The sequence below is a fragment of the Charadrius vociferus genome, unplaced genomic scaffold, assembly GCF_000708025.1.
Source record: "Charadrius vociferus isolate BGI_N301 unplaced genomic scaffold, ASM70802v2 scaffold819, whole genome shotgun sequence".
Lineage (NCBI taxonomy): Eukaryota > Metazoa > Chordata > Aves > Charadriiformes > Charadriidae > Charadrius > Charadrius vociferus.
This window is the reverse complement of record NW_009650062.1, coordinates 173393-186880: the sequence shown is the minus strand read 5'-3', so window position 1 is coordinate 186880 and position 13488 is coordinate 173393. Positions and strand designations below refer to the sequence as shown.

The 13488-nt window shown below is 54.8% G+C and overlaps 1 protein-coding gene across 1 annotated transcript in view; it reads left to right on the top strand.

The window, feature by feature from the left end:
* The window catches only part of TBC1D22B (TBC1 domain family, member 22B), a 23414-nt gene that overhangs the window by 4439 nt on the left and 5487 nt on the right, over window positions 1-13488 (top strand). Inside the window, exons 2-8 of the mRNA XM_009891736.1 lie at window positions 4745-4801; window positions 5762-6075; window positions 7017-7196; window positions 7686-7756; window positions 8200-8328; window positions 8756-8821; window positions 9767-9881. Coding sequence (XP_009890038.1) covers window positions 4745-4801; window positions 5762-6075; window positions 7017-7196; window positions 7686-7756; window positions 8200-8328; window positions 8756-8821; window positions 9767-9881 — 932 coding nt within the window. The remainder of the gene's footprint in view (window positions 1-4744; window positions 4802-5761; window positions 6076-7016; window positions 7197-7685; window positions 7757-8199; window positions 8329-8755; window positions 8822-9766; window positions 9882-13488) is intronic.

Sequence of the window (13488 nt, the reverse complement as noted above, 5' to 3'; positions counted from 1 at the left end):
GGCGGTGGGTGGGGAGGCTGGAGCAGTCCCGCTGCCTTGGGAAAGGGCTGTCAGGGGCGCCCAACCTGGCTATGGGGCTGGGGACCCCCTGCAAGGGGGGGGATACTGGGGGTATCAGCCCTGGCTATGGGGCTGGGGGACTTGGGGCGCCCCCTGCAAGGGGGGGATACTAGAGGTACCAACCTTGGCTGTGGCGGTGGGGGCCCCCGGGGACCCCCTGCAAGGTGTGGGGGGATACCAGGGGTATCAACCCTGGCTATGGGGTTGGGGACCCCAGGGTACCCCCCTGCAGGGGGAGAGGGGGATACCAGGGGTATCTCCCCCGGCTATGGGGCAGGGGAGTGGGCTGGGGGCCCTGAGGTTCCCCCTGCAAAAGGGGCGGACGCCAGGGGAACCCCCGGCTATGGGGCAGGGGAGTTCTGCTGGAGGAAGCCCCCCCCTGCCGTGTAGGGGACATGGGTAGCGCTAGGATTCTCCCCTCATCTGTAGGGCAGGGCAGGCCATGTGGGGATCCCTGTGTGCACCCTCTGCCCCATGGGAAGCAGGGTGGAGGGGGTCAGGGCTTTGAAGGCCCCCCTGGGGTGGCCTCGGAGCCAGGGCTGTACCGTCCTCCTTTCCACAGACACTGAAGAAACCTCATCCCTTCCCGAAGCCCTTAGAGGTGTCGCTTTGGGTGGCAGCAACTCTGTCCCAAACAGATGCCGCTGCCAACGCGTGTGCCCCTCCTGTTATCCTCTCCTGTGCGGGTGTCACTTCTGGTCCACCTCTAGTCGATACGAGGGGCTGTGGGGGCTCTCTGCGTGCACCTCCCCTGCTTCGGTTCCTCTGTGATGTCCTGGTTCCTGTTGAGGCACCCACGCTCACCCAGGGATGCAAGAAACTAGTGAAATGTCTGATTCGGGCGGTGTTTGGGAAGAAGAGGCTGGTGGTGGTGACGGAGGTGCTTCCTACAAGACCTTGGGAGCAACGCTCCCACGGGGAGAGGGCACCCACCTCTCTGGGGAGGCTTTCACAAGTGCTGTTCCCGTCTGGTGCTCCTCATATTTGCTCTCATTTGCCTTATCTGAACCCTGCCCTTCCCCTCCTGGTGTGCAGGCGAAGTCTGAAACGCTTAGTTGGCTTTAAATCCTGCTAGGCCAGTTAAATCTCTCTTTCTAATGTGCTTTCACTCCATTCTTTGTCGCTGCGCCCGCTCCCTCAGGTTGGTGGGACAATCCAGGTCTGTGACAAGCAAAGGGAAAGCAACGAGCGCTGCACGTTCCCCTTTTCAGCTCACGGGGGAAGAAAACGCTGTGCTCTCCGTGGGTCATTTTGTCTCCCGATTGCACCTATCCCTTACCCGGAGGTCAGAGTCGTGCTTCCAGCTGGTGGTCTTAGACAGCATCTCTCTTCTGCAGTGGTTGACTTCAAGCGTCAGCTTGGAAAGCTCAAACCAGGTGAACCGGTCTGGGAGGCAGCCGGTCCTGCCTGACAATACACTCCAACGTCAAGTTTTTGGCAAAGTTCTCCCCTGCTCCTAACTGGCTGCTTGGCAAATATCCTGCTGTCCAGGAGCCTTGTTACCGCCTCCAAACACCCTGCGTCCTGGTCCTTTCCGGGGATGGTTACCGACGGCTCTTGGGCAATACAACCATGAAAGGTGGGGGTGGGATGTGCTGCATCTGTGGTCGCTAGACACGAAGCTCCCCTTCTTCTTTTTTGTCTGAGCTTTGAGAGATCTTCTTTGAGAGATTCTTGGCTCTCTCCTTTCTTTGCCCTGACAAGCTGGCAGAGGGAGGCTTTGTAAAGATTTGGAGACTGTTAGTTTCCTTTTCCATGACACTTTGTGGATTTGGTCACTGAGTTTTATTAGCTTCTACTTGGTGTTTTTTCCTTGTAGACTTACGGTGGTAGAACTAGTAAACGTTGTTTCACGTTCCCATTACTGCCCTGTGGTTTTTGCGTTGGGGATTCTCACCCCAGTAATTTTCTGGGGATGCCGTGGCAGGTCGGTCTGGTGTGTTACCCTGTGCCATGGGCTGTTTATTTCCTGCTCTTTAGGGAGATGGGCAGCCAGGCTGCGGTGGGGGGTATTTAAACGCTGTTTTAAAAGGGGAGAAACAGAACCTGCTAGGAATAAATGTGTTCTGTGTCTGAAGTGGCACTGAGGTTTCATGGATGTGCTTTCTGCTGTGGTGTCAATAACGCACACCCTGCGATGGTCTCCTTGTGAGTGGTGTAACGCAGATACCACAACTGTTGTACCAGACACTGTCAGTCACCGCCTGTACCAGACAGTGATCATACGAGTAGCAAGAAATGCCTGTCCCAAAGAGCTTAAACTGAGACAGGACAGGGGACTCCTCCAGGCAGTTTGGGAGCACTGTGTCAGCTTAGGTCTCGGCTCTTGACCCAGTGGTGTGTTTGCTGAGACGCAGTGCCTGCCCTGAGCTTTCTGTCCGTGGAAAGTCAGGCAAAGATGGCTTCAGGCAGGGAGATAAGCTTGGAGACAGCAGATTCATCCGGCCAAGCTGCATCAGGGAAAACCAGGCAAGAGTGAGGAAATAAACTTACTGAGCATCACTTGGTTGTATTGCTCCCCTGCCTTGGTTTTGTTGGTAGGATGTGCTCATGCACCTTTGTGTGGAGCTGTAGCATCTGCTGGGAGTCAGCTACAGGCATGTGAGCTGAAGGAGGGGGATCAGACATCGAGGGCACCACAGATGCTACAGCACAAACTTGCCGTCTGGCAGTTGTGCATGTGCTCGTGTATCTTAGGAAGTCACCTGTTGCACACCTCGGAACATTTTCACTCCTCCTGTCCAGCCTGTTGCACCTTCTACTCAGGCGTATAGGGCAGAGAATTGGCAAAGAAGGGACAAATGTGGGGAGAACCTGCTTCATGCAGTGGTTCGAGCTCACCAATGCAGGATGGTGGTGTTCAGCCCTGCCTCTGTAGCCTGCTGGGAACGAGACTGTCATCTTCAGCTGCTTGTGTGGGAGCACAGACTGATGGGCTGTGCAGTTAGATCAACTCGGGATGCTTTGTTTGGGGGAGCCTGGGTTCAAATTCTTTAAAAAGAGCTGCTTGGGAGGTGGACCCTCTGCTGTTGTATCAGCCGTTAGCCAGTGAAGGCAGCAGCCGATTGCTTCAGAGCCCCAGGAAAGGGTTTCCTCACCCAGAGCTGCCTGCCACATCCCCTCCTCTATCTCTAACACACATCGTTGGTTTGGCTTGTGAAGTTCAGGGCTTCGCATGTGAATCAAAGCGGTCACCCGTCGGCAACGTGTGGGTCCCTGCGCAGAGAGGAGCAGCGCTGTGACTGCCGTCACGAGACGGTGCGAGCTCGGTGCTGGGTATCGGAGAGGCTCTGCAGCCTCCTCTTCTGCAAGGAGCTGCCATGAGTCACTGAGAAGCAGCGCTGATCTGGAGGGGCTGTTTTTCTTACTCCCGATAATCTGCTTGCTATGCCCACCCACGGGGGTGCCTCTGCTTAATAGCTGTCCTGACTCCTAGATGCTAATTAGTCAGCAAACTCTTTCCTAGGCTTGATCGCTGGTGGGTAAACACAGTGAGCCTTTTCAGCGCTTCCAGCCACGTGGGGTGGCTGCTCCAGCGACGAGTCCACCCCTCGCCGGGCTTCACCACCGGGATCTCTCTGTGCTGCGGTCATTTCCAGCCTCTGCCCTGGATCTCTGCATCTCTCCCCTGCCACCTGGGCCTGTTGCTGCCGCCTCCCCAGCATCAACTGGTTCCCAGCGTGCTTTCCAGCTGCACCAGGCTGCCGTCCCCCTCCTACACGCCTGGGCTCTGCTCGTTTTACTGCCGGGCACCATCTGCAGCTCCTGGAAACCAAGCCAGCTCTGTTGACCCAAGAGGAGTCTGTCCCTTGTGTGCTAGCTCTGAATGGGCCCTTGTCTCTGCCATGGGATGCGGGACCGTGCTGTGTACCAGAGGATGGGGAGGACTTGTTTTCCAGAGATGTTTTTTCAGGGTGGCGTGGCTGTGAATAGTTACCCAAATGGAGGTGATAACTCGGGATCCCTGTCTGATTTCCAGAGCCCGTAAAACTGGTGATGAGCGCTCATCTGGTAGCTCCTCTCCGAGGTGATGCTCCCCACATAGTGCCCGCAGCTCTCGGGCTCCCTGTCCCACTCCACAGGGAGGTGAGCTGAGGGACTGAGACGCGGTGACTCACTTCAGGCCCCATAGGAAGCAGTTGATTCAGCTGGGATTTGGACCCAAGTCAAACTGTGTACAGTACCAGAGGCAGCTTCACCGCGGCATTGGCTACGAGCTTGAGAACCAACATGGGGTTCAAACCCTCAACTGCATTGCAGAGAGCCTTAGTGTCGCTGGCTAGAGTCCTTCTCGGTCCCGCAGGGCTTGGAAACATGAATTCCCAAACCTGGAAATCCCCTTGATGGAAAAGAGAATGAACGTCAGTGTTTAAGGCAGGGGCACTGAGACATGTGGTCGCTCAGGATGAATCGGTGGTGCAGAAAAGAGGCTGTCTCCAGCCTGAGCTGGGATTTAGGATCTGCTAAGAGTTTAAACAAGGCTTCTCTTTGCTGCTGCAAAGAACAAATCTTCATCTGAATGTGGCACTTTGGATCTAAGGCTTTGAGGACGGAAGTTTATTGGTCTGTATTCAGCTCCTGACAGCAGGCAAGAAGTGTGACCCCAGTCTAGGCTGAGGAGATTATTTGTGGGTGCTCTGTAGCTTTTTGCACTATCTTCTTTTTTTCTATCCTCTTCCTACAGCATTCAGCCTGTCTATGGAGCACAGCATCCTCCGCTGGATCCCCGGCTCACCAAAAAGTAAGTGTTTATCTTCTGGAGATGCAGGGCACGAGGCTTTGCAGGTTTTTGGCTCAGTCCTGCAGTAGGTGGAGGTCTTTGGCGTCCTCTGTGATGTTCTGGCAGAGAAAGGCAGCAGTGGTGTGCAGTGCTGTCTTGAGCTGTGCGAAAGCTTGCAGGGAAAGCTTATCTGCTGGCTGCCTTTATGACCAGAAATCCATTTTCTACCAGCCACACCAAAGGCCTATTTTTTAGCAGTGGTGTCTGAACCCTCTGCTCCCTTTCGGAGACGGAAGAATTAAGGGAAGGGGAGGTAAAGCTGCCCGGCAGCCACGAGGGTGCAGAATGGCAGCACCCTTCCCGGCAGGAAAAGGCAGAGCTGATCTGAATTGCCTCCTTGTCTCTATCTCGCACTGTGTAGCGGTGAAGGTTTCCCCTTTTCTGTGACACTTCAGGTGGTGGACTTTGACTCCTGGAGCTTAAGGGTAAATGCGAAGGCTCCTCCTGTGCCTGGGAAAAGAACCAGGCTGGTCTGTCTGCTGGGAGCCATCGCAGCTGTATCGGGAGTGTCCACGAGCGCAGACCGTCTCCATCTAACCTCTGACATGCCTCTCCCCAGGTCGCAAGGCTTTTTTTTTGGGGGGGGTGTGTTAATCTACCAGTTTTCTCTAGGGTGGGGGCAGGCAGAGCTGAAGGAATTGTATACCTCTCCTCCCCTTTGCCCTTCTGAGCTGGGAATCCTGGCGCCTCTCCAGCCGTCTGCTGGCACTGTGGCCTCCGTGCCCTGCCATCGTACCGGCTCGGGCTCTGCCTCCCGGCAGCGGGCAGCCCGGAGAGACTTAACACGTTCCTTAGGTTTGGGAGGGGGAATGGGGGAAACTGGAAAAAGGGACTGGCTGGTTGGAGTGCGGACATAGGGAAAGGAAGAAAATGGACTCGTCTGACAGCATTGCTCTCATTCTGTTTCTCTCTGGCTCCCAGCTTCATCAAGGACCGCTCCAAGGCCAACGCGCTGCCTATGAAAAGCAAGAAGGCCTCCAGCTTTCACGAGTTTGCCCGCAACACCAGTGATGCCTGGGACATCGGTGATGACGAAGATGAGGACTTTTCTTCCTCCTCCTCTTCTTTGCAAACTCTGAACTCTAAAGTGGCCAAGGCCACGGCAGCCCAGGTTCTGGAGAACCACAGTAAGCTGCGGGCGAAACCCGAGCGAGCCCAGTCCGCTCTCAGCGACATGCCCACCAACTGCAAGGTCATCAAGTCCAGCAGCGAGGCCCAGCTCTCCAGGACATCTGGTAAGAGCCATCTTCATGAGCAGCCTCCTGCTCCGGTGCTCTCCTGGTTGACTGCTGAACTCAGCCGCTTGCTGCTACGCGCATGTTATGGGCGAGAGGCTGTGGCACAGCCCGTAAGCCCAGCAACGGCTTTGGCCTCCTTGTAGTATCCTGCACTCCAAGGAGCCATTTTTGGAGTCCTGGCCTTAATGCTGCAGTCTCCTCTGCTGCTCAGTATCCTGCATACAGGCACGTCTGTCCCAGAGGATCCCATGTTTTTGGTGCTAAGGGATTTTGGAGAGATACTTAAGTTCTTGCTTGGGATTGCTCACCTTCTGCTTCCTTTGTGGCCCTGCGTGCTGCTCTTGGCAGAGGTCTGGATGAGGCCCCGTAGAGCCCAGGTCGGTAGAGCTTGGGCAGGGAGCTGGGCAGCATCAGCCCCTGCTCGCTCTGCCTTGTCGCAGGCAGACGGCTGCCTGCGCTCTGAAAGTAACCCAGCAGGTCCCTGCTGCCAGCAGGTGGCATTGGCAGCCTGTCTCCTCCTCCTCCTCTCTCTGTGCTAGCAATTAGCTTGATCACTGTTTAGATCAGAGTCGAGTAGGGCAGATCTGAAGGTCAGTTCTTCTGGGATTCTCGCGGGCTCCTTCTGCCTCATCTCCTGTATCCTTCTGCCCATGGCTTCCCATGTGGAGGGAGAGGTCCGATCCCCTGGCAGCCAGGTGTCTGGATGCAGGAGGAAGAGAGGAAAGGAGAAACAGGGGGAAGTGATGGAGGAGCCATGACAGGCGCCTGTGAACTGGTTGATCCCTCAGAGTGGGCCAGCGATGCTCTCTTTGCTAGGGCTGGGGAAGAGAAGGGTGAAATCTGCAGTGGCAGGTCACTGACAGTGGCCAGAGGAGCGAGGTAGGGTTGGAGAGGTGCGGTCTCCTTCCCCGCCTCACTGCAGCGTCTCCCCCTTGCAGAGGAGGCCTGTGTGCGGACCACCCTTCAAAAGCAGCAGTCCCTTCCCCTTCGGCCCGTCATTCCACTCGTCGCCCGAATCTCTGACCAAAATGCTTCGGGTGCTCCCCCCATGACCGTGAGGGAGAAAACCCGCCTGGAGAAGTTTCGGCAGCTCCTTTCCAGCCACAACACGGACCTGGGTGAGTGTGGCAAAAGGGGGGTGCCTGTGGGTGGGAAGGGGAAGGCAGAGGGGGGCTGCTGCCTGCTTCAGGTCTGCTCCAGGGTGGATAAAATGACTACCTGCAGTTGCTCCAAGTGGGATGGTTGCACAAACTGCTCTGTTGGGAGACGGTTATGTCCTTCACCAGCTACCTGTCCCTTTCCAGTCTTTCTCCATCTCGCAAATGATCGTTATGATCACTGAGGGCTGTTGGGCTCTGCATGAGAACGCAGGCTCTTGCGCGTTGGAGCCTCTGCAGCCACCAGTCCTGTGCCCGGGCTGAGCTGAAAGCATCTCTGCTCCCCTTGCCACAGACCCACATCCCCAGTCACTGCAAACGTGGAGCCTTCCTGGAGGCTCAGTGTCTCCAGAGCCTGCAGGAGCAGACTGGGCTTTCCTCTCCTTCTAGGTGTAGTGGTTCCTGGACGTGCCTAGGATCTAATCCATTGCCACCACTGTCCGTTTGCAGATGAGCTGAGGAAATGCAGCTGGCCTGGTGTGCCCAGAGAGGTCCGGCCCGTGACGTGGCGTCTCCTCTCAGTGAGTACTTGGAGCTGTGACACAGGAGTTTGGGGGGGGGAATGTGCCGAGCCAGGGACATGCACCCTTAGACCTCCGTGTGTCCCGTAACCGGGGTTGCTCGTCCTGTATCTGTGCCCAGCCTACGGGTGAGCTGTAGGGTTTTTGTTTTTTTTGCTCAGGGAGTGTAATTGTTACATCCTCCTTGAGCACAAAGCCCAAACTGGTGCTGGGATCATGTGGTTCACTCTGTTTTGGGAAGCTGAATCCCATGAAGTTGGGTTACCCCAAGATCAGAAGAGGCATCGGAGGCTGGGAAAGCCAAAACCCGCGAAAGCTCTTTCTCCAGCTCCCGAGTCTCTGTGCCTGATGCTTCCAGATGCACAGGCTGCCTGGCAGGATTTCAGGGGATGGTTTGTGGTGAGGGAAGAGGATCTGCCCTGACATGGGTTTTCCTGCCGCAGGGTTATCTCCCCGCAAACATGGAGCGGCGAAAGCTGACTTTGCAGCGTAAGCGGGAGGAGTACTTTGGCTTCATCCAGCAGTATTACGATTCCCGGAATGAGGAGCACCATCAAGACACATACCGACAGGTACGAGCCCTCTGCCTGTTGCCTGCCTTTCTGCCTTGGTGTTTCCCTTTCCTCCCTCTTGCAGTTGGGGCCATGCTAGGAATTCTTCTAGCTAGAACTATTAGGAGTCTTCTCCCTGGGGACAGGGCACCATGTTTCTGTCCGTCTTCTTAAGGGTATTAGTTTAAGCCTTCCCTAACTTGATCTGATAACTGGATTTCAGACCCCAGCTCTGGTCACCTGCCCACACCTGAGCAGAGGAGACTGGAGATAAAACTGGAGATGATTTTCTCAGTGCAGCTGCCGTCTGTAGCACTCGGTGTGCTTGTCAGCAAGTGCAGCTCTCGCCTGGGGGGACACACTGAGGGGTGGATTCCCCTCTGTTAACCTGTGATGAGTTACTGTGCCCCTGAAACAACTGGCCTGTGTAACCCACCTTCTCTTCCAGATCCACATTGACATTCCGAGGACCAACCCACTCATCCCCCTCTTCCAGCAGCCGCTTGTCCAGGAGGTAAGGAAGAGGGAAGCTCCTGGCCCACGTTTGCCCTGGGGCGTGTGTGCGTGGGGTTAGACCAGCGCTGCCAGTAGTGAGTTAGCTTTGCAGGGAAACTTCCCTGCCTGACAGCTCCTGATGCAAATACCTGCTGAAACTGTCTGGTCTTGTCCCACGTTTCTGAAAGACATCGCGTTTGGAGCTCAGGGGTTATGAGATCGGCTCCTTTGTGGCGAGAGGTAGCCAAGAGTTGGTAGAAGACCTGAAGCTTTTGTTTTGAAACAATTTCGAGGCATTTGAACCAGAACAGGAGATCAGTTGTGTTTTGCTACGAAACTTCTTCTGTGCGAAGTGGTATGTGAGAAACCCAGGCAGGGATGGGTTTGAGAAGGTGGCCAGAAGGTGTGAACATCTGTCCTCTATCAAAACAAGCTCAGCGTGTGTATGTGGTGTGTCAGAGCATGGTGTCCTGGGGCTGGGGCAGTCTGGAAATAACACGTTGGTTTGGGGGGAGGCTCTGCTAAGAACTCTCCTGATCTGTGATGTTTTGCTGGGAGTACTGGGCTGCTGCTCGATGATTAAAGAGCCCGGATAACAGCCTTTGCTGTCCACGTGATGTTCAGCAAGGCGTGCTGCTCTGCTAATGGGCAGCCCAGGCCTATGGGTGGAAGGGTGTTAAGCCACTTGGATCTTGAAAAGTTGGGTCTGCGTTTCTTCAAGAGGAGGCTTTGATGAGGAGCCTGGGCTGCCTTGTTCCGTGAAGCGTGGGCTGGCTTGTGTGTGGGATCTGTGGATCGTACAGGAGTCTCTCCTAGGACTTGTATGCTTCTTATCTTACCCGTATTGCTGCAGAAGAGCCTGTCAGCGCATGATCTCTGCTCCCTGAGCTTAGCAGTTATGCTTTTCTGCCTTTCCTTTTTGCACGGCTAATGCAGGTACCTGCTTTCCCTCGTTCTTCCCTAGATCTTTGAAAGAATCCTGTTTATCTGGGCCATCCGACACCCAGCCAGCGGCTATGTACAGGGAATCAATGACCTGGTCACTCCGTTCTTTGTTGTGTTCCTCTCTGAGTATGTTGGTAAGTGACATTTGCTGCTCGAAGCACGGTTCTGCCTCTCCACCACGGTGTTTGAAACGGTGTGAAGTGCCGGCACGAGGAAAGCTTGCCTTGCTGGAGGGGATGATGTGTTCTTCCTCCAGCGCCTGTGCCAGGCTGGAGATGCATCTTGACCTCTTGCTGGATCTTTGCTGCCTGGTTGAATTGACTTCAGCTTCATAACCTTGCTGAGCTCCACCGAAGTTGAAGTGCTAAGGATGGATTTGCATTTGAATGTACTTTACTCGGAGGAGAATGGGGTCTTTTAGGTGTTGAGGGAGTGTAGGCAAAGCCCTGATACAGAGTTGGGAGAGGGGAGGGTCTTGCTCTCAAAGCTTGGGCTCGGAGCTAGTTCTTGCTCTAGGAGTAATGAGTGAAGTATAAAGAGACCCTGCTGAGAATGTAAATAAACTATTTAAATAAAGATTCCTGTCCTGTGTTGCTAGTACAGGTGTGTTTCTCAAGCTGAGAGTTTCAGAAAGCAAATTGGCTTCTCCCTGCTGCTTTTGGCTTTCATGTCAGCCAGTTGCTTTTAGCTAGAGATCAAGTCATTTCCACCCATAGCATTTTTATTCTTTCTCCAGCTCTAGCTGTGTGTTGGGGTTGACATTAATGCTGGGATGCTGTAATCCCTATGCCTAAAGGCTCTTAGCTTTCACTGTAAAGAGAAGGAGAAAGGAATTTATAAGACTGTATTAATGACAGAGAAATACTGTTGAACAAATGTTTTTAAGGTCTGATCCAAAGCTTGTTGAAGTCGGTGGAAACCTTCTACTACCTACCTAAGGCTTTGTAAACCAGTACCGATCTGCCTCTTCCGAGGATGTTGCGAAGAGGTACGCCACCTCGGTTTCCGCTCTGGTAACTGGTGTGGTCAGGATAGATCCCTAGGAAGTGCTGTAGCTCCTCACAGCCTGAAGGAGACAGCACAAAATGTGGCTTTGCTACCAGCTGGAGTGAATTCCCTTTCCTGGGAGGTCGAGAGCCTGTCAAGTCAGGTCTGAGCAGGTTCCCTTTGAGTGGCTTCTCCTGTGCCTTATTGCTTGAGCGGCATTGATGGCACTTAGTCTTTGGCAGAGACTGGTTGCTCAGGATTGATTTATTGGGTTAGAAGCAGAGCTGCGCATGAAATGAGTTATCTGTGCAAGAAGGGAGCTGGTCTGAAGCATCAGAGCTGCCTGCAGGTACCTGGTGTGGCGTCTTGCAGTCCCGTACCATGGTTGGGCTCAACTCTCTGCATGTGGCTGCAGAGTCCGTGCTGCATCGGAGCTGTCTGTCTCTCACCGGCGCTGTGCTTCTCGCCATCCTCCAGGGCTGTTTTCCAACTGGAGAACTTCTTTTTTTCTGAATGTGGCCTTCTTGTTCTCACCTGTTTCTGAAACTTGTGTTGGAGGGGGGGGAAAAAAAAAAAAAGACAAACCTCTGCATGAGAGCCGTTGAGTTGAATTTGACCGAGCAACATCACGCATCTCCTTCTGTCCCCACAGTCTGGGATTCAAAGCCAGCCTTTAGGTCACAAGGTGTCTCTGTGGCTACCTCCTCCCTGGTCTGGCTGTCCAGGAGTTTAAGCACAAGATCAGTAGTTGCCTCGAATGTACGTGGGAAAGAACTGGCAGTGCTCAGTGTGGTGTCAGCCCTTTGGCAACAGGATTTAAGTCGCTGGTTTGGAGCGTTGGCTCTTCTCTACAGCTGCCTTTGCTGACGGGCCCCCGAAGAGCTGATGCTGGGCAGGGCAGGTCCGGAGGCTCTCCGTGTTGGATCACTGATTCTCAGGGTCCCTGGATTTGCCAAGTCTGCGCTGCACCTGAGTCCTTGCAGCAGGAGAGCCAAAAGAGGCCTTGCATGGTTTAGTAATCCTCGCACAGCACGTGGCTAAGGGACAACTCGCCTTTCCACAGGTGTTCAATGAAAATCCTGCTTGTAGTCTTCAAGCTGTATCCCCCTGGGAAAGGAGACGGTCTGTGTGGCGCAGGCAGCCCCTGCCCACAGAGCCACTGAAGGCTCATACATCTGAGGGTGCTTCCACATCCAGAGGTGCGTCTACAACTGGCACGGAAACGTTTCCCTCGCCTTTCCTGGGAAGGTGGCACCAGCACTGGCTCCGTCCTCAAACCCCTCGGGTCTGCTGCCCCCGCTCTCCTTTCAGAGCGGGGGTTTTGTTGACTGCAGGATGCTAGAAGGGGCCCGCTCTGCTGCCAGCTGGCTCTTCTGCTTAGTTGCCCACCGTCTTCCTTGGGATGTTTCTGTCGGAGCCTCTGAAGCGCTGCCTCCCACAGCAGCTCTCTCGGCAGGACCGTCGCGGCTCTCCGGGGACCGTGGGGTACGTGTGTGATTCCGAGCTGACGGTCGGAGGTGGGAGTTCACAAGCTGTTGGCTTTGGTTAGCTGTTCAGCACGCAGCCAGCCTGACACGCTGGTCTTCTGCTCTTCGATCTAGCGGCTTCTCACATCGCAGTCTCGCCTCTGATAACAGGCTGGTCCCCATCTCCAAGTTCACTGTACGCTTCTAACCCCTCATCCCGTGCTTCGGGCAGGCGTTGCCTTTGCCAGACAACAAATCAACAATTAAAATCTCCTTGCTGCTTATCAGTTGATTAATGTGTCTGGTAGATGGCGTCTCCATTATTTACCAGTTAGTAGACCACTGCTTAAAACATCCTTCAGAGGGTTTGACTGGCTTCTCACCAAGGGCTAGAGCGTGTCCCTGGGGAAAATGTGAGTGGTCTGGGTCGGGGATGGTCTGTAGCGTATCGGACACATTCAGGGAACAATTTGGCAGCTTCCTTTCATTGAAGTTGACACGAGCAACCAACCAACAGTCGGCAGTAACCCAGGAAGCTCCCAGGGCTCTGTGTGCGGAGGGGTTAGACACAGCGTGCCCGGGGTAGTAGTTAGAGCAGTTTGGCTGGATTTGGGAGCAGGGCTGTGCTGCTGAGGCTTTGACTTGGTGGCTTTCCGTCCTCACTGTAGAAGGTGTGGGGTGGAAAGGTGTATGCCTCTCCGGGTTCTGAAGGAGGTAAACAGATCAGCGAGTGGAAAACATTTGCGGGAAGCTATTTCCTTCGGATGCGTAGGGAACCCGATGAGCCCGTTATTAACTTGCGTCTCCCTGGCCTGGCCGAAAAGGGTCCCATTGATACTGCTTCCCTCTTCCTTCCGAGCATTGCCCCGAATCCAGCGTGTGTACCCCTTTGACCACCTTCAGAATATACCGGTTAGGCTGAAGCAGGGAGAAGCAGCTCTTCCCCAGAGCTTCCACTCCCCGTGTGTGAACTCCCCTGTCCGTTCTCCAGCGCCGGTCGGACCCATTGCTTTTCCTGTACTGCACCTGGTCCGGATGCAAAACTCCTCGTGCTCCTTCCAGGTGCTGTGAGCCCTTGGCAGATGGGATGGATTTAACTGCTGTGTTTTCCCCTTTCCCCCAGCACGGCAAGCTGCCTCACCTTCTCCTGTGGTGCTCTACCTGCCTCCTGCGTGAACACGGCCGCCTCGGCTACTTGGCGGCAAGCATGGGCGCTTTGGGCCCCTGCCACTGCCAGCTCTGTGGCTGGGGGTCTTTCTCCCTCCCCGCGGGTGGAGGGTTCTTGTCC